Below are 19,142 nucleotides of genomic sequence, written 5' to 3' on the forward strand. Positions count from 1 at the left end.
AACAGATTTTCTAGTGAAATGTGTAAACTGCTCTCTGATTGGACCAGCTAACTGTTAATCAACACATGTCAGGGTAGTGCAGTTGTTCTCAAAGTGAGATGGTTTCGGGGGGTCGCGATTGTGAAATTGAATGGAATAAATATATATTTTTCATATATTTTAATAGGCCACCATTTGTATTTTCTATGTATCTTTGTCCATTTGATCTGATTTCTAATATAGGCCTAATGTATTGCACTAAATTGTCTCAAACATCTCATCTGTGTTTCAGAACACAAAAATGGCATGTCTTGATTGTTGACCAGTCATCAGCATAAGCACCCATAGGCGAGCACGCATACCCAGAGATTAGTGTCTAGAAAGCTCTTGTTTACTTTTCTCTGGCAAAAACAGAGTAGGACTACGTTTTATATTATTCATATAAAATACCGTTTAGAAATCTACTACAGACACATTTTTGCAAGAACAATAACAGGCTACCTGGTGATTTCATTGATCATTTTCATATTTCAGATAGGCCTAGTTTGGGTGCTACTGGCTATAGGTCTAAAGATGGCTGTAACATCGCACTGCCTTCAATATTATGGTATGAAGATGTAACATTCTGGCGAATGAATAATGTTATTCGTGAGGAAGAGGGTCTACCCAGTTGGCAACGAGCATTCGGCGGGCAGGCGGCCCTCAAGTGATAGGACGAGGCGCTGACAGACCGTGCTTTCCACCCTATCCTGCAACCCCCGCTGCATACAGTTAGGCCTTATAATTCTGCTTGCTCTGGACAGAGAAGTGAAATGATATCCCTGATATCCAGTTAATATTGCCTGCTAGCATGAATGACTGGTGACTAATGACAGGTGATTATGCGCAGTGATTATGTGCACTCGTGTGCATGGGGGGGGGGGGGGTCGTGAGCTTTGAACCGCTGCTTTTTGGGGCTCTTCTACACCTGCATTGCTTGCTGTTTGGGGTTTTAGGCTGGGTTTCTGTACAGCACTTTGAGATATCAGCTGATGTACGAAGAGCTATATAAATACATTTGATTTGATGTTTAGGACCGCTATAGGATCTGGTGCAGCGCAAACGTCAATTTGTAGGGCGAAATGCTTGACATAAATATCCAGCTCCAAATATTGTTTGGTGACACTATTAACTGGTTACTTTGCAAGCTCACCAGCAATGGAGTGTCAATGAACAATGACTAGCATAGGCCTATCTACTGGTCTTATTGTAGGTCTTGTGGTAAATTGATCAATTACTTATGAAGCTTGCATTTGGAATTTGTTATTAAACTTAATTCTTACATATCAAAATGTGTTAGGCAAAATACTGAAACGGCCTGTCTGATAGCTTCAACAAATAGACAGATTTGTAGTTGTACATACAAGTCATTGTATGTAAAGCATTTTTTTTTTTTTGCTTGACTTGAGACTTGTCTTGACTCTTCTTAGAATGCACGACCTGGTCTTGACTGGAATCGTTCTACTTGGGAAACAATTTGAGACTCTGACCTTTGTGATTGGCGTTTGAGCCAACTGACTCAAATGCATTAAGGAGGAAGAAATTGGACAAATGAAAATGTATTTGATTTACTTAAACAATTATTTACTACAAGATTCCATATGTATTATTTCATAGTTTTGATGTCTTCACTATTATTCTACAATGTAGATAATAGTAAAAAATTAAGAAAAACCCTTGAATGAATATGTGTTCCCGAATTTTTGACCGGTAGTGTATACAGTAATATTTTTGTTCTTCTCCTCCCTCTGTTTACCTCCTCTCTCTCACCAGTGCCTACTCTTTCCATGTAAGTGCGGATGGACAGATGCAGCCGGTGCCTTTCCCTCCAGACGCCCTGCTGGGCCCGGGCATCCCGCGGCACGCCCGGCAGATCCACACTCTGAACCATGGAGAGGTGGTGTGTGCCGTTACCATCAGCACCTCCACACGCCACGTCTACACCGGCGGCAAGGGGTGTGTCAAGGTGTGGGACATCAGCCAGCCTGGCAGCAAGAGTGCTATGGCCCAGCTTGACTGTCTGGTGAGTGGAGAGACACTCTGCTTAGAGACACAAACACACTGACACCAAAGAGATGGCAAAGGAAGGACTCACTCAAACAGTGGTCATGTAAGGACAACTTAAAGTGATAGGCATTTTATTTTTATTTTTTTATACTTTACAGTGCACATGAAAAATGTATGTACCATGTTGTCTTGAAGGTAAATGTTGCTGGGTGGTAATGTTTTACAATGGTGGTACTGCTGCGGCTGCAATCCTTGGACTTAATTCTGCTGCGGTCATATTATTAATAGTTGTGAATTTTATGTTGCCCACTGCACACAGACACATTTGCACCCTCTAATTACTTTAGTTATTTTCTCTGTTACCCAATCAGAATAGGGATAACTACATCCGCTCCTGCAAACTCCTCCCTGATGGCCGGACCCTCATCGTTGGAGGCGAGGCTAGCACACTGTCAATCTGGGACTTGGCCACACCCACTCCCCGCATTAAGGCGGAGTTGACGTCTTCTGCCCCGGCCTGCTACGCTCTGGCCATTTCCCCCGACAACAAGGTCTGCTTCTCCTGCTGCAGCGACGGAAACATTGTAGTCTGGGACCTGCACAACCAGACCCTGGTTAGGTAAGGAGAGGAGAACGGGCGGGGGATAAAGAGGAAGATGAGGCTAGGAGAGGGGAAATATTGTGGTATGGGACCAGCACAACCAGACCCTGGTTAGGTAAGGAGAGGAGAACGAGCGGGGGATAAAGAGGAAGATGAGGCTAGGAGAGGGGAAATATTGTGGTATGGGACCTGCACAACCAGATCCTGGGCAGAAGAGGAGGAGAAGGAAGGTAGTGTAGGTGTGGAGAAGAGGAGGAGAAGGAGGGTAGTGTAGGTGTGGAGAAGAGGAGGAGAAGGAGGGTAGTGTAGGTGTGGAGAAGAGGAGGAGAAGGAGGGTAGTGTAGGTGTGGAGAAGAGGAGGAGAAGGAGGGTAGTGTAGGTGTGGAGAAGAGGAGGAGAAGGAGGGTAGTGTAGGTGTGGAGAAGAGGAGGAGAAGGAGGGTAGTGTAGGTGTGGAGAGGAGGAGAAGGAGGGTAGTGTAGGTGTGGAGAGGAGGAGAAGGAGGGTAGTGTAGGTGTGGAGAGGAGGAGAAGGAGGGTAGTGTAGGTGTGGAGAGGAGGAGAAGGAGGGTAGGAGAGGAGGAGAAGGAGGGTGTGGGGCTGCAGAGAGGAGGAGAGGAGGGTAGTGTAGGGCTGGAGAGGGTAGGTGGGCTGGAGAGGAGAGAAGGAGGGTAGTGTAGGGCTGTGGAGAGAAGAGGAGAGAGGAGGGTAGTTTAGGGCTGGAGGAGAGGAGGAGAAGGAGGGTAGTTTAGGGCTGTGAAGAGGAGGAGAAGGAGGGTAGTGTAGGTGTGGAGAAGAGAGGAGGAGAAGGAGGGTAGTGTAGGGCTGGAGGAGAGGAGGAGAAGGAGGGTAGTGTAGGGCTGCAGGAGAGGAGGAGAAGGAGGGTAGTGTAGGGCTGCAGGAGAGGAGGAGAAGGAGGGTAGTGTAGGGCTGGAGAAGAGGAGGAGAAGGAGGGTAGTGTAGGGCTGGAGAAGAGGAGGAGAAGGAGGGTAGTGTAGGGCTGGAGAAGAGGAGGAGAAGGAGGGTAGTGTAGGGCTGGAGAAGAGGAGGAGAAGGAGGGTAGTGTAGGGCTGGAGAAGAGGAGGAGAAGGAGGAGAAGGAGGGTAGTGTAGGGCTGGAGAAGAGGAGGAGGGTAGTGTAGGGCTGGAGAAGAGGAGGAGAAGGAGGGTAGTGTAGGGCTGGAGAAGAGGAGGAGAAGGGGGGTAGTGTAGGGCTGGAGAGGAGAAGGAGGGTAGTGTAGGGCTGGAGAAGAGGAGGAGAAGGAGGGTAGTGTAGGGCTGGAGAGGAGAAGGAGGGTAGTGTAGGGCTGGAGAAGAGGAGGAGAAGGAGGGTAGTGTAGGGCTGGAGAGGAGGAGGAGAAGGAGGGTAGTGTAGGGCTGGAGAGGAGGGTAGTGTAGGGCTGGAGAGGAGAGTGCACAAGAGTAGAGTGAGAGGGTAGGGCAGGAGAGTGGAGATGAGGGGAGAAGGGTAGAGGGGAAGAGAGCAAGGCAGTGGGCTAGATGACTATGGATCACATCTGAATGGCTCTGGGTTGATGTTGATTGTATCTCTGTGCTCCCCAGGCAGTTCCAGGGCCACACTGACGGGGCCAGCTGTATTGACATCTCCAACGATGGGACCAAACTGTGGACAGGGGGGCTGGACAACACAGTACGCTGCTGGGACCTGAGAGAGGGACGACAGCTGCAGCAGCACGACTTCACCTCACAGGTACTGACACCAACTGAGACTAGATCAGGGCCAGTATTCACAGTGTCTCAGAGTATAAAATTGATTCTAAGAATATACATTTTACCCCTACTTTTATGAGTGAAAATAAAATCTCTGCCTTAAGCCTCCTTTGTCATAACAGTCCCACAATGTCAACATGTATTTAGGACACCTCATGAGCTGTCCTAAACAGTTAAGTTACCAGCAGGTGTCTTGATAATAGAAAAATGCATTGAGTCAGTGGTTCCTGCACCACATGCAACTGCTTTTGAGTTGTTGAAAGAGTGTTTTGATATTTCTATATGATCAATCCTTATACAATCTAGGTCTGTGTACAACAGTAGACTTATCTCTTGTGCTCTAGACAATGATTTCACAAGATATGCCTAGATACTTAGAACCATAAGGCTAATAAATAATAAATCTTCTTTTGATTATTTAATTAACCTCTTAGTCCGCCCCATCCCGGATCCGGGATCGTGACTACAGCCTCAAGCTCATTACCATAACGCAAAATTAGCGATTTCTGAAAATTGCAAATTAAATGAAATAAATATGCCTATCCTCAAGCTTATCCTTTTCTTATCCTTTTCTTAACAATCCTGTCGTCTCATTTTCAAAATATGCTTTAGAACCAGAGAAAATCAATAATTTGTGTAAGAGTGGTGATAGCTAGCTTAGCATTTAGCGTTAGCATTTAGCACGCAACATTCACAAAAACCAGCAAAGGGATCAAGTAAAATAATTTACCTTTGAAGAACTTCAGATGTTTCAATGAGGAGACTCTGTTACATAGCAGATGTCCAGTTTTTCCTGAAAGATGCTTGTGTAGGGACACAACGTTCCGTTTTGTTACTATGCATTTGGCTACCGAAACTAACCGAAAATTCAGTCACCTAAACGTCAAACTTTTTTCCGAATTAACTCCATAATATCGACTGAAACATGGAAAACGTTGTTTGAATCAATCCTCAAGGTGTTTTGTCATATCTCTTCATTGAAATCCCTTCCCTGAAAGCGTGCATTCTTCTCTGATTCGGATGGAAAAATACTGGTACCTGACTTTTGTGCACCAATTTCCACGCAGACACCGTGCGGGACACTTGGTAATTGTAGGCTCTTATGGTCAATCTTCCAATGATATGCCTACAAATACGTCACAATGCTGCAGACACCTGGGGGGAAACGATAGGAAGTGTCCGTTCATTCCTGTCGCATTCACAGCCATATAAGGAGATCATGGAAAACGTGCCTCCAGAAATCCTGTTGATTTCCTGGTCACTCAAACATCTTGGTTTTGCCTGTAGATTTTGTTCTATGGCACTCACAGTGAAAATCTTTGCAGTTCTGGAAACGTCAGAGTGTCTTCTTTCCAAAACTATCAATTCCAAGCATAGTCGAGCATCTTTTCGTGACAAAATATTGCGCTTAAAACGGGCATGTCTTTTTATCCAAAAATGAAATACTGCCCCTAGAGTCTTAACAGGTTTTAAACTACATCTGTGTTATTTCAAGTTATCCTTTTAGAGCGCAATTTCACATTGTAAAGAAAAATGTTAACTTTGATTGTTCGATGAACATTCTAGACCTTTCAAATTATTTATATATCATTATTAGTATGTGATGTGATGCCTACTGTGCCAAAGCAATTTAGTTGTGTGTTAATATAATGGTTATATTATACAAAAATCCAATTTTAACAACCATCAGTTAGTTAAAAAAAAAGGTTGGCCCCTTTATTTTCTCTTTTTGACATATTTTGGATATGAATTGCTCTTCAACTAAAACCTAATATTAGATGAAGGCTACCTGGGTGAACAAATAACCTGTTGCATACCTTTGTTTATTAAATAAATGAAAAAGTATCAACACCCCTGTGTGAAAAAGTAATTGCCTCTTTACACTCAATAACTGGTTGTGCTACCTTTTAGGAAGTGTTTGGTTGCAGTCATTGCAGCTATAGTTCATCAGTCTCTCACATCACTGTGGAGGAATTTTGGCCCACTCTTCCATGCAGAACTGCTTTAACTCAGAAACATTTGTCGGTTTTCGAGTACGACCTGCTCATTTCAGGTCCTGCCAAAACATTTCAATCAGGTTTAGGTCTGGACTTTGACTAGGCAATTCCAGGTTTCTTTTCAGCCATTCTGATGTAGACTTGCTTTTGTGTGTTGAATCATTGTCTTGCTGCATGACCCAGCTGCGCTTCAGCTTAACCATGAATTCTACTCTGTATCAATTCTCTGATACACAGCAGTATTCATGGTTCTTTCAAGGAGGGCAAGTTGTCCATGTCTTGAGGCAGCAAAGCATCCTCAAACCATCACACACATCACACAACGCTGGATCCAAAAAGTAACATATTGAATCTGTATAGGCTGATCATCCAGGTGCTACCTGGCAAACTTGAGTCAGCGTTTTGGACGACATGGGTCCCATTATGCCTGGCGAAAACCAAACACTGCATTCCACAGTAAGAACCTCGTACCAACGGTCAAATATGGTGGTGGTAGAGTGACGGTTTGGGGACCTGGAAGACTTATGTATGTTTTGAAACGTGCTATAGAGATCACAGCTGGCGATGCCTTATCGCGATTGGTTATTCCCTATTTGAAACAATGTCAATGAGCGTCATCACTATCTTTTCTTTGCAGTAACTGTTGTGATTACCAGCTGAGATAAACCTGTGTTGATTTTAATCCTGGCTCAGAGTTTGTCTGAGCAGTGTCTTAACACGATTCCTAAAACTTTTTCTGAGATGCTATGTGGATACATCCCCAGTACTGTACTTCACTTGTTAATATATATGGAGTGGCTGCGTTTCCGGATTTTCTGGAACCCGATTTGCCGTAGCTAAATATGGAGATTTATGCGCATGTGAAGTATTTAATTTAATTTACGTACTGCTGCCCACTCCGCTGCCTATGTAGTGGCTCTCAGTAGTGATTGGAAGTTTGGATCTTTTTACTGACTCCAATCTTTTCAACAAAATAACATCTTTCAACTCTAACGCCAGGGTAGTGGGTTCGATTCCCGGGACCACCCATACGTAGAATGTATGCACACATGACTGTAAGTCGCTTTGGATAAAAGCGTCTGCTAAATGGCATTTATTATTATTATTATTATTATTATTTAGTTTGATTCAGTAATGCCCAGAGCACGCAGGACCCCCCCCCCCCACGGGCAAACTTAAAACTGGAATCATATTTCTACAAGCTTCTAGTTCACTGTTGGAGGCTTATTGTAGCTGTCATTTGTGACTGTTTGAAGCACGCTTTTACAAGTATCCATGTACATACGATTATTTATTGATGGCTTTGAAACGAGGTCTAGTTGTGGCCGCAAAGGACTAGATTGTGAATGACTTTTGGCGGAATGCTTTCGGCTTGACTGCCGCGAGGGAGATTAGCACAATATCGTTTGAACTGCAGCAGCTCCCCAAATGAATTGTTCGAGTGTTGAGCAGAGGCGGGTGTTTGTTTTGGTTCTACAAAGCTGTGTCCATTGATAACATTCGCTAATCAATTAATTGCGTTCATTCTTGCACCATGTGATCAATTATCAGTTCTAAACATGTACTTTTCTTTGTCAAACTGTAGCCACAGCCACAGCCTAATATACAAGACCTGTCGCTCCATTCAGTCGTGTAATGAGCTTTTCCTCTCTCTCTCATCCTCTCCCTCCCTCCAGATCTTTTCTTTGGGTTACTGTCCTACAGGAGAGTGGCTGGCAGTCGGCATGGAGAGCAGTAATGTAGAAGTGCTGCATGTCTCCAAACCAGACAAGTACCAGCTGCACCTCCATGAGAGCTGTGTGCTCTCCCTCAAGTTTGCCTACTGTGGTACGTACCACACTGCTAATTGTTCCATTCAAATGTTTTCTTGTGTGATCTTGGGGACAAAATAAAAAATGTAGTCATTTAGCAGACTCTTATCCAGAGTGACACACAATTAGTGCATTCATCTTAAGTAGCTAGGTGGGACAACCACATCTCATTCATAGGAAGTACATTTCCCTTCAGTAAAGTATCTACGAGCAAAAGGCTAGTAGGAAAATAAGAAAAAGGAGGGAGACTTATTTAAGATACTCTTTTGAATAGGTAGGGTTAGTCTGAAATGACTGTGGCTCACAAAGCAGATGTCTCTTTCTCCCGGTATGCAACAAACTAGCCCTCCCTCTGTCATGCTGCATCTCCTCTGTCCATCTCCCATTGTGTGTGTCTTTGGTTCTGCAGGTAAATGGTTTGTGAGCACAGGCAAAGATAACCTTCTGAACGCATGGCGGACACCCTATGGATCAAGCATATTCCAAGTAGGTCCCCGCTTTGATTTACTACTGGTTTGTGCCTTAAACTTTGTCACTAGAGAAATTCTATTTCAAATGCATTTGTTGGATTTCTAGTTAATTAAGCCATTTGTTATATAAATCACTTTTTTATAATGATATTGTGTGTGTGTGTGTGTGTGTGTGTGTGTGTAACTGGAGTCTTATTTTTTTACATTTTTAACCATTTTTGTTTCTCCAGTCAAAGGAGTCGTCTTCTGTGCTCAGCTGTGACATCTCCCCCTGATGACCAGTTCATTGTGACAGGCTCGGGTGACAAGAAGGCCACTGTGTACGAAGTCATCTACTGATGAGGGAGCACTCTGATTGGATAAAGTGGGGGTGAGGCTCCCTTGGCGCACCAATGGACTGTAAAGAGAGTGGTGGGCGTCGTGGAGACCAGAGACACATTGTACTTTGTTTTATTTACTTTCGTAAAGGATGCAGATGAGGGTGAAGTCGAATATCTGGGACTTTGACCTTAAAAAAAATATGCTCAGAAAAAGCTGGTAGTCTAGCGACACAAAACGTGGGATTCCTCCAAAGACCTCTGATTTTCCCTCACCTTTTTTCTCTCTTTTTTTTTTACAAAATGAAAAAACATATTTTTTTAGCCTTAGAATTCATGATGAGCAGTAGGACCATGGTGTGTGCACAGAGGGAGATAAGGGGGTTGTGAGTGCTGGGGGGGGGGCTGGACGTTTGGGGTGGGTGGGTGGGTGTGTGTGTGTGTGGGTGACTACATTTTTGTGTGTAGCCTTACCCAGTCTCTGCTCGTATCACTGTCTGTCTGTACTCATATAGCAGATGGCATGGCGGACAGACAGTTTGCTGTGAGATTCCAATGACTAAAGGTGGTTAGATTCAGCAGCAATATGATTGTATTGTAAATCATGATAAAAGGACAGAACACTATCCAGAATACAAAACTAAAATTTGTGTTCACAGTATTCTACAATTTCAGGGAAATGGCTACTTACATCAACACTCAACAATTACATGTTTTCTATTGTATTTGTTAGGGCACATAGACAGGTATTTTCACTACTGCATCGTGACCTTTGAACTCAGTATATATCAACTGTAAATAAAGCTCTCTGAAAGCAAAAAAAAAAAGACATTCGTGGGTCGGATTTGCTTAGAGCCGGGGAGAAAAAGAAATGGAAAAACTAAATTGTATGATGGTTTGTACATTGTAGTTGAGTAACTTTTAAGTGCATATTCCCAAGAGCAGCAGGACTGTGACTAACCACCATACAGGGCTGATGGGTCTGGAAAGGTTGGTAAAGATGTCTGCAGCCACACAGCTTAGTGGGAGCTTTGATATGAGTCTGGCTGACTGTCTGCTGCTTTTAATGTCATTGTGTCCTTAACTGGAAGTGTGGCTGAGGAGGACCTGCCTCGAACTTCAGTGTCCTCTCAACCCTTCCCTACACACCCTGTGTATTCGCTCTCTATAGTACAGCTTTGCTCAGAACAGAAGCCTCAACCATGAGTAGGTCTCATATCCAAAGGAGGACATGTTGCATGAGTGGGGAGTTCTGCCTGTGTACAGATGGATAATGATAACACAATGTGTTCAAAGCTACTGTGTGCCCCCTGTAAATCTGAACGGTCTGAAGAGTACATGTTGTGTATAGCAGCAATGTCATGGAGGCCCATGTCTTTATAATGTACTCATTAGGAGTGGGATGAAGTGGCCCTGGCCTAGACATTTACCTGGAGGAGCTGGTGATTTATGGGATGATTGAGGTATTCTCTAGATGGGGAGCCGGTGTGTACTGGCCAAGGAATGGACCTGTGGGCTAGGTGAAAGACGTTAGGGCTGGGGGAATGATGTGGGCAAGAGTAGATCTGGGTGATGTAATGAGACCAATAAACTATTTTGTATGGTTCTTGGTGTTTTCATACTGTACTGCATGTTTCCAACATTTTAAACTGCATTCAATAAGAACAATGAATACTCAGCAGGCACTTAAAAGGTGAACCATTTATTTTTCCAGTCGTAGTATTTCTTGTAGCACACGGGAAATTTGTTAGAAAGGAAAACAATTCATTTATTACATTTTAATTTCATTGGCTTTAAGTCATTAAATAAGAGCACTATTCAATCCGTAGCGCTGAAGAGCTGTGCTACAGTGTGGTAGAAATTTAACCCCAATGTTCCCACTTTCAAGGAGACTTCATTAATGATTAAAAAAACGGCATATGTCAGCGCAATCGAAGATGACCCTTAAATTTCAATCGCGCTACGGATTGAATCGAGCACTTAAAACAAGTCATTAACTGTTGTAACAGAGAAAGCAGGGGCTGTGAAGGTTTTACTGACAGTGACCACGTTTACATGCACACCAATATCCCGTTATTCTGGATACTTAAGTATTTTGTTTCTAAGTAGACTCATATAATGGGATATATTTGACAATAATCCGAAAAGGCTTGTATCCCGGTTCTGAGAACCAGACAAGATGCCTGGGATGTGCTAATCTTCGACGGGATACTGTGGCATATAAACATTTTATCCCGTTTCGAATATCATGGGTGTTGTGATATTTATCTGATTGTCAAACAAATCACTTTAAAAAGTAGGCTTCCATAATAATTCCATAATTTATTTTGCTTAGACTCTGTACTGGACTGTATAGCTTACTGACTACTTTCACCCTTATTTTTACAAATTTCTGACATTTAGTAGGCCAGAGTATGATTTCCAAATTTCGGTAAACCATTTGCCAACTAGTTAGATTCATGCAGCTTCTCTTCTTTCATAACTTGTTGCCCGGGAAGACTAAAGTAGTGCACACCAGAATGTCTTACACCAATAGAATGAATGCATTAGTAATCTAACACCAGTAAAGTTGTCTTTAATTTAGGGGCCGAGGAGAAAATGCAATAATTTAAAAGGTGGAATGATTGGTCCTGTGCAAAATGTCCAAATGTGATCAGTTTGACTGGTTTTAAGGAAATGAACAGCTGATGAAACAAGTTTCCAAAAAGACTTCAGTTTGTCTTGGTGCATATTTTCATGTGGTTGAAATACTGTCTGCTTGCATAAGTGACCAAGATAAAACGCATTTTCCCCAAGAGATCATTTTTCTCACTCTAGTTCCTGACAATTTACATTAATTGTATAATTTTACTGCAAGAAATGCATAATTCAACAGGAGTTAATATTATGTTATACTATATGTGAGGTTATAGACCTACAGTTAGTGTCCAGATTTCAGTTACTATTCCATTTAGCCCATATGAACATAAAATTAGGAATATTATGTTTATTCGTAGATACAGGGATATCAAAGGTGCATGTAATTAACTGATCCCAAATAAGACCTTAAGCGGGATATGAGCTACAATCCGGAATACATGTACGCATGTAAACGTGGTCAGTGAGCTGAGAGACACCCGCAATAACATCTGCTAAATATATGTATGTGACCAATAAAATTAGATTTTGAATTGAGAGAGACTGTCTATGGCTGACAGGCAATGAGAGGGATGGGGAGGCAGGCACCATATACTGTACACTTCCCAATGTCTCTTCACCTTTCCCCAACACAGCGACATGACCTAACACCTGCTGCTGTATACTGACTGACTATAGATTGAACAGAAACACTGAAATAGCATTACACACTAATGACTGAAAACCTACATAAGTACAGCTCTGCTTGAAACAGGAACAAAAACAGGAGTCGGAACAAGCCTTCCCCAAAATGGTAGCCCAGTTTTAGGACCCCTGTGGTGTTGTGAAAAGGTCAGTACAGTCCACTGCTTGTCACCATCACCAAGGAGAAGGACACAGATAAAATAAAAAAATTAAAAGACAAATATATTTCCCTCACCCACTTGTGTGTCACTAGGTTGTGTAGTGTATCGCTTAATTTTGCTCTCCAAGGCCAACGTACAGACGTAGGCAAACACAGCACCCTCTTAAAATATTCAATATTCAAGAAGCTTGAGCGTGACTTAAAACAAATGTACACATTAAGCTCTGTAAAAGTTCTACCGAAGCAGGGTTTTGCAATGTACGTGGATATCATCAATTTCCTTATTTGCTACACGTTGAAGCATGTAGTATTAAACAGGGAAGTTAAATGAGCATTAAACGGTGAGTGGTGTCAGGAGAACAAGCCATTGGTAAGCATGAAGATGAACAGCATAGCCCAGTGTTGCTCCTGTCTGTTTAGTGTTTGTGGCACAGGGGCCCGCTGAGACTCAGATTGACTCCGCTCCTCATTAAACGCGGCCTTTGTGAGACAAAAGTAAAATAGATATTAGGGGAGTGAGACAGGGAGCGCTGCTATGAATATTTAATTGGGTGCAGGGCTGTGTGTGTGTGTGTGTGTATATCTGTGTTGTGGGTATATCTCTGGGGCAGAGCTGAAGCACTTCAACCGGCCCGGCTCACGGTGATAGCTCTCCCAAGCTCCTGACACCCCTTGCTGGGGAGCTGTGGCGCAGCGTTGGCATCATTAAGGGTTCCACTGTCTGACTAATGAATCGATTGTCTGGTATCAGTGCTCCTCGCTGCAGCTCCCAGAGTGGCTCGCTCCTCCTCTGGGGTTTCCCTTCTGCTGAGCTCTTAATCAGAAAACAGCACTAATTACCCTCCTTTTCTCCCTCCCCTTCCTTCTCTTGTTATCTCTAGCCCTCTCCCTCCATCTTACTCTCCCTCTCTCTTGCGCTCTACGCATCTCTCCCTCTTTTTACCCTGCCTCATCCTCAGGGCTATGGTGGTAGTGTACATGCTGGGATGAGCAGCTAGCTGAGATGAGGGGGGTGTTGTAGTAGGGTCCTTTGGGAGCTGGAGCTGGGAAGATTGCTACTGTACAAAAGAGCCATAGCTGCCCCCACCTGCCCTGCTGTAGTCCTGAAGTAGGTACCCCCCCCCTACCCCACACACACACACTTGTTTTCCTGTTCTCAGTAGACCACCTCATACACGGTGGCCTTCTTGTCTCCAGAACCAGTCACTATGTACTTATCATCCGGTGACACGTCACAACTCAGGACAGACGAGGACTCCTTGGACTGACAGAGAGAGAGCGAGAAGAAGGAAGGAGAGCGGGAGGGGGAAAGAGACGGAGAGAGGAAGAAAAGAAAGAAGTTGTTACAAATCAGTGAGTCTCCATGAACTCTGATGTGGACCAGAGGTGGACCTGCCAAAGCCTGGTCATTATCAGTAGGTGTAATAACACTCAGCTCCATGTCTTAAACAAGGGAGTGAAACTGAGATTAAACAGAGAGAAACTGATAAGGCACTGCCATACTGTGTTGGATCTTGTCTAGCCATCTTGTCTCGAGTACCACAATGGAACAGTCCCAGACTGTTATCCTCGATTTTATGTATGTGCATGTATGGCTTTTTCAAGTTTTATGTTTGCTTGTTTTTTTTTAAATGGTCAAATTAATAAACTAAACAAAATGGAGTCACAGACAGTATGAAACAGACAGAGAGACAGATGTGTGTTTACTCAGGAACACAGATATGTCTGGGAAGGAACACACTTCCACAGCGGTAGGTGAGTGAGTGATTAGGAGAGATCTCCCTGTGGGTCCCACATGGCACCACACATCATTGCTCTACTCAGGAAGCTAATGTCTCACTCGCCTCATGCCTCTATAGCACCATTTGTATCTGGTTCTAACATGTCCTTTGTCCACATTCTGATTGTGCCCACATTTTCAGACAGGTGTAGATGATTAAAAGATGCATTAAACTGATTGTGGTATATAAATCTCACTGATCATCCCCAAAGCTAACACCTCATTTGGCCGCCTTTCTTTCCAGTTCTCTGCTGCCAGTGACTGGAACGAATTGCAAAAATCGTTGGAGACTTATTTCCCTCACCAACTTTAAACATCAACTATCTGAGCAGCTAACCGATCGCTGCAGCTGTACCTGCATATATACCTAGTCCATCTGTAAATAGTCCACCCAATCTACCTACCTCATCCCCATACTGTTTTTGTTTTATTTACTTTTCTGCTCTTTTGCACACCAGTATCTCTACCAGTATCTCTACACACCAGTATCTCTACTCATCATCTGCTCATTTATCACTCCAGTGTTAATCTGCTAAATTGTAATTATTCGCTCCTATGGCCTATTTATTGCCTACCTCCTCATGCCTTTTGCACACAATGTATATATACTTTCTTTTTTCTACTGTGTCATTGGCTTGTTTATTGTTTTACTCCATGTGTAACTGTGTTGTCTGTGTCACACTGCTTTGCTTTATCTTTGCCAGGTCACAGTTGCAAATGAGAACGTGTTCTCAACTAGCCTACCTGGTTAAATAAAGGTGTTCTCAACTAGCCTACCTGGTTAAATAAAGGTGCTCTCAACTAGCCTACCTGGTTAAATAAAGGTGTTCTCAACTAGCCTACCTGGTTAAATAAAGGTGAAATAAAAAATAGTGATCAGGTCTTCCTGACCACCACCTGTAAGATATTCAGACACATTGTGTAGACGGATCTGGACAGTGAAACCATTTAAATCATCATTATCCCTCCCTCAAATAATGTCTTAAAAGAAATACATTATTTTCAAAGAATATCTGGACAAAGGATGCATGTAAGTGTAACCGATGTGAAATGGATAGCCAGGGTACGCACTAACAGCTTTACAATCGGTGATGTCACTCGCTCTGAGACCTTGAAGTAGTTGTTCCCCTTGATCTGCAAGGGCCGTGGCTTTTATGGAGCGATGGGTAATGATACTTCGAGGGTGGCTGTTGTCAATGTGTGCAGAGGGTCCCTGGTTTGAGCCCAGGTAGGGGCGAGGAGAGGGCTATACTGTTACATAAGCACTAGGTATAAACCAGGCTTGTCTCTATGTTGGTCCACTACAGAGTTGGCTCAAAATGCCCTAATAACACTAGTGTGTATTTTCAGAGGAGGCTGGTGGGAGGAGATATAGGAGGACAGGCTCATTGTATTGGCTGGAATGGATTATTGGATCGGTACTATACATGTTTGACTCTATTCCATTCCAGGCATTACAATAAGCCTGTCCTCCAATAGCTCCTCCCACCAGCCTCACTGATTATCGGCGTAGATGTATTAATTGAATCAAAATAGGGCACAAAATAACACGTTTTTGTTTGGACACAATCGGAATAGTAAATAATATATTATGGTCTTTCTGGTGTATTATTGACCAGTCTCTACTTTTTTGAAAATGACCAAGTCATTACAAGGGTTTTAGATCATTCCAGTAATAGTAATTGCTACACAATACATGTTTTATAACAGACTTGCCTGTAAATTTGATTCTTCTTCATCTGACCAGCAGTGATGTCTCCTGAGTGGCGCAGTGGTCAAAGGCACTGCATCTCTGTGCTAGAGGCATCACTACAGACCCTTGTTTGATTCCAGGCTGTATCACAACCGGCTGTGATTGGGAGTCCCATTAGGGCGGTGCACAATTGGCCCAGCATCGTCCATGTTAGGCCTTCATTAGAAATAATCATTTGTTCTTAACTGACTTGCCTAGTTAAATAAACATTTCAAAAAGTCAACCCAGGTTCTTAAAGGAACAATCCACCTAAAACCCCAAATTCCTATGATTACAGTGTTAAATAACGAATATGTGAGAACAATATTTTTGTTGACAAATTACTCATTTTGTCGTTATAACAAGGTTAGTAGAAACGTGAAAATCGTTGTGGAAATCTGTTGCAGATCAAGTCGACTACAAAACCCACTGGCTAGTTAGCTAGGTATCTACTAGTCAGCAAACGTAGCTACACACAATAATACCAACGTCAATATCAGCATGCGAAGTAGCTAGCTACCTGTAAAATCACATAAAGAAACTGCAATTTACGAGTCTACAATCTCAACCATGTTCAACTTGCAGTTCCTCTCAGTCTACCTCAGAGCCCAGGGTGACGATGTTGCTATGGTAACAATGGCCCTTTCACACAGACACACAGGGCGTGTTGGGTTTGGGGTTGCCAGGTCTCGCTAAATTCTCCAGCGAATGACTACACAAAACCCGATCAAAAGGCCTGAAAACTATGGCCTTGTTTTTTTTCGCAGCAAGAGTTGTCACATATATTTTTTGGAAATGTCATATTAGCTAGCTAGTTCTGTTTTGTTTTTATTTGTATTTTTTTATTTGAAGGCCTGTACAAGCTTTTTTTCTAATATATATATATATTTTATTAACAACAAATCACATGAGGGAACACAAGCATACATATATTACAAACAATGGACAATCGACCTTGGGGGTACAATATCACATTACAATTATGCAAGGACCTTAAGGGACATATATACTTACAATTCTAACAGCTTTTTTGTTAGTAGAGCATTTAACCCTCTTAAAATACAGTTCAATTTCTTTTTCTGGGGTACGAAAATGTGGTTTTCTGTTTGTAAATTTACATTTGTGTATATGAAATTTGGCCAAAAGAATAATGAAATTAATTACATAATGTTTCAGCTTATTTCTATTGTATGTAAAGAATCCAAACAGTACATCTCTCCACAATAGTGTGAAATCTTCAGAAATGTGTTCAATATAAACCTACTGATGTCTTGCCACAGTTTCCTTACATGAATACAATGCCAAAAAAGAGGCAACACTGTTTCTGGGTGGTCATTACAAAAGGAGCAATTTGAGTTGATGTTTTCCTTAAACTTCTTCATATAGTGGTTGGCAGGATAATATTTATGAATAATTTTAAAGGAAACTTCCTTAATTTTGTTAACAAGTAGGTATGTGTGTGGAAACATCCAACCTTTTTTTTTCTCCAACAGATATGATCAATAAATTCATTCCAATAAGGCATGACATAAGGTATAGATACAACATCCTGCTGAAACAAGGTTTGTATCGCTCTGTTGTTGAATGGACCAAAAGAGAAACAAATCGTTCCTACTGATGAGTCAATAGAAGGTAGGCTCTGAGGGTCAGGTCTTGACACGTTCCTGAATAATATAGCAACACCTGAGGGAATGGCATCTAAAACAATTGCAAAATCTTTAGGTGTTACAGGGACCTTGTAAAGTGATAAGAATTCCTTATAACTGAGTAAAAGACCCTCTGCGTTTACCAGTTGGCTCACCAATAGAGTATTATTTCGGAACCAATATTCTAAAAACAAAGAAGTATTTTTATACAATATATCCCGATTATTCCATATATAATATCTGTGTGGAGAAAAATTGTGTTTATAAATTAAAGACCATGACAAGAAAACCTGCCAATGAAAAGCAGAAAGTTTCACTGGAATATTGTCAATATTATAATTGCAAAACAACATGAAGTTATGGCCACCGAAAGTAGAGAAGACATGATGAGGAATAAAATTCTAGATAGAAGTGGGTCTTCTTAGGAATTGTTTTATCCAATTGATCTTAAAAGTATTATTTAAAGTAGTAAAGTCCAGAATATTCAGCCCACCATTCTCATACGTGTTCATTACAACAGTTTTCCTAATGTAATGGGTACGGTTTCTCCAAAGAAAGTTGAAAAGCATCTGGTCTATCTCCTTGCTTATTTTACTTTCAAGATATAAAGATAGAGCACCATATGTTAGTCTAGAGATACCTTCGGCCTTGGTTATTAGGACTCTACCTTTTAAAGATAAGTCCCTCTGTAGCCATTGATTTAGCTTCTTCTGGGGTTTTTTAATAAGAGGGTTCAAATTTAGTAAGCTTCTAGACTTCTGATCCTTTGTAATGGTTATGCCTAAATATGTAAGTTATTCTTTTACTGGAATACCATAATATGAAGGTGTCACACAATCTTTGACAGCTATGAGTTCACATTTATTAATGTTAAGATATAGACCAGACGCTTTGGAAAAGGATTGTATCATATTGATCGATATGGGAATTTGGTTAGCATCTTTCTGAAAAAGTGTAGTATCTTCAGCCAGCTGGCTTATAATAATGTCTATACCAGCCATGGAAATACCTTGTACAGGACTATTATTTAAAGAATTTGCAAGAAGTTGGGTGATTAATAAAAACAGGTACGGAGAAATAGGACAACCTTGCCTAATTCCTCTCTTTAACTCAAATCTAGGTGAGGTGCCATATTTCAATTTGATAGAGCTGTTACCATTTGTATAGAGAGTCTTAATAGCCTTACAGAAAAAATCCCCAAAGCCAAGTCTCTCAAGGGAGTGGAAGAGAAACTGATGCTCTACTGTGTCAAATGCTTTATAAAAATCTAAAAATAATATGAAACTATCCTCAGTTATTAGGTCTGAGTAGTCAAGTATGTTTAATACTAGTCTGACATTGTTAGAAATATTCCTCATAAAGCCAGACTGTGTTTCATCAATGATTGCATCCAGGACTTCTTTAATTATTTTTGCAAGTAGTAAGGCTAATATCTTATAGTCATTATTATTGTGTTAGTAGTGTTATTATATTAGTGTTATTAACCCCCGACTCATTGTAGGAGGGAGAACATTGTTTTTAATACTCTCTAAAAAGACTTCAAATAGGAAGGGA

General features: G+C 41.9%; 1 protein-coding gene and 1 pseudogene across 6 annotated transcripts in view; one reads left to right on the forward strand and one right to left on the reverse strand.

The window, feature by feature from the left end:
• Positions 1-9,341, forward strand: part of LOC124037685 — a 49,464-nt pseudogene extending 40,123 nt beyond the window's left edge.
• Positions 9,342-10,618: 1,277 nt separating this feature from the next.
• The window catches only part of LOC124037687 (transducin-like enhancer protein 4), a 103,242-nt gene continuing 94,718 nt past the window's right edge, over positions 10,619-19,142 (reverse strand). For 5 of the 6 annotated variants that reach the window (XM_046352642.1, XM_046352644.1, XM_046352641.1 and 2 more), the window contains one exon: positions 10,620-13,694. In XM_046352642.1, coding sequence (XP_046208598.1) covers positions 13,587-13,694 — 108 coding nt within the window. In that variant the 3' untranslated portion in view covers positions 10,620-13,586. Of the gene's footprint in view, positions 13,695-19,142 lie in introns of all 6 variants that reach the window. The other variant, XM_046352643.1, reaches the window with a different exon arrangement.

The sequence above is a fragment of the Oncorhynchus gorbuscha genome, linkage group LG06 (genome assembly GCF_021184085.1).
Source record: "Oncorhynchus gorbuscha isolate QuinsamMale2020 ecotype Even-year linkage group LG06, OgorEven_v1.0, whole genome shotgun sequence".
In the NCBI taxonomy this organism is placed as follows: domain Eukaryota; kingdom Metazoa; phylum Chordata; class Actinopteri; order Salmoniformes; family Salmonidae; genus Oncorhynchus; species Oncorhynchus gorbuscha.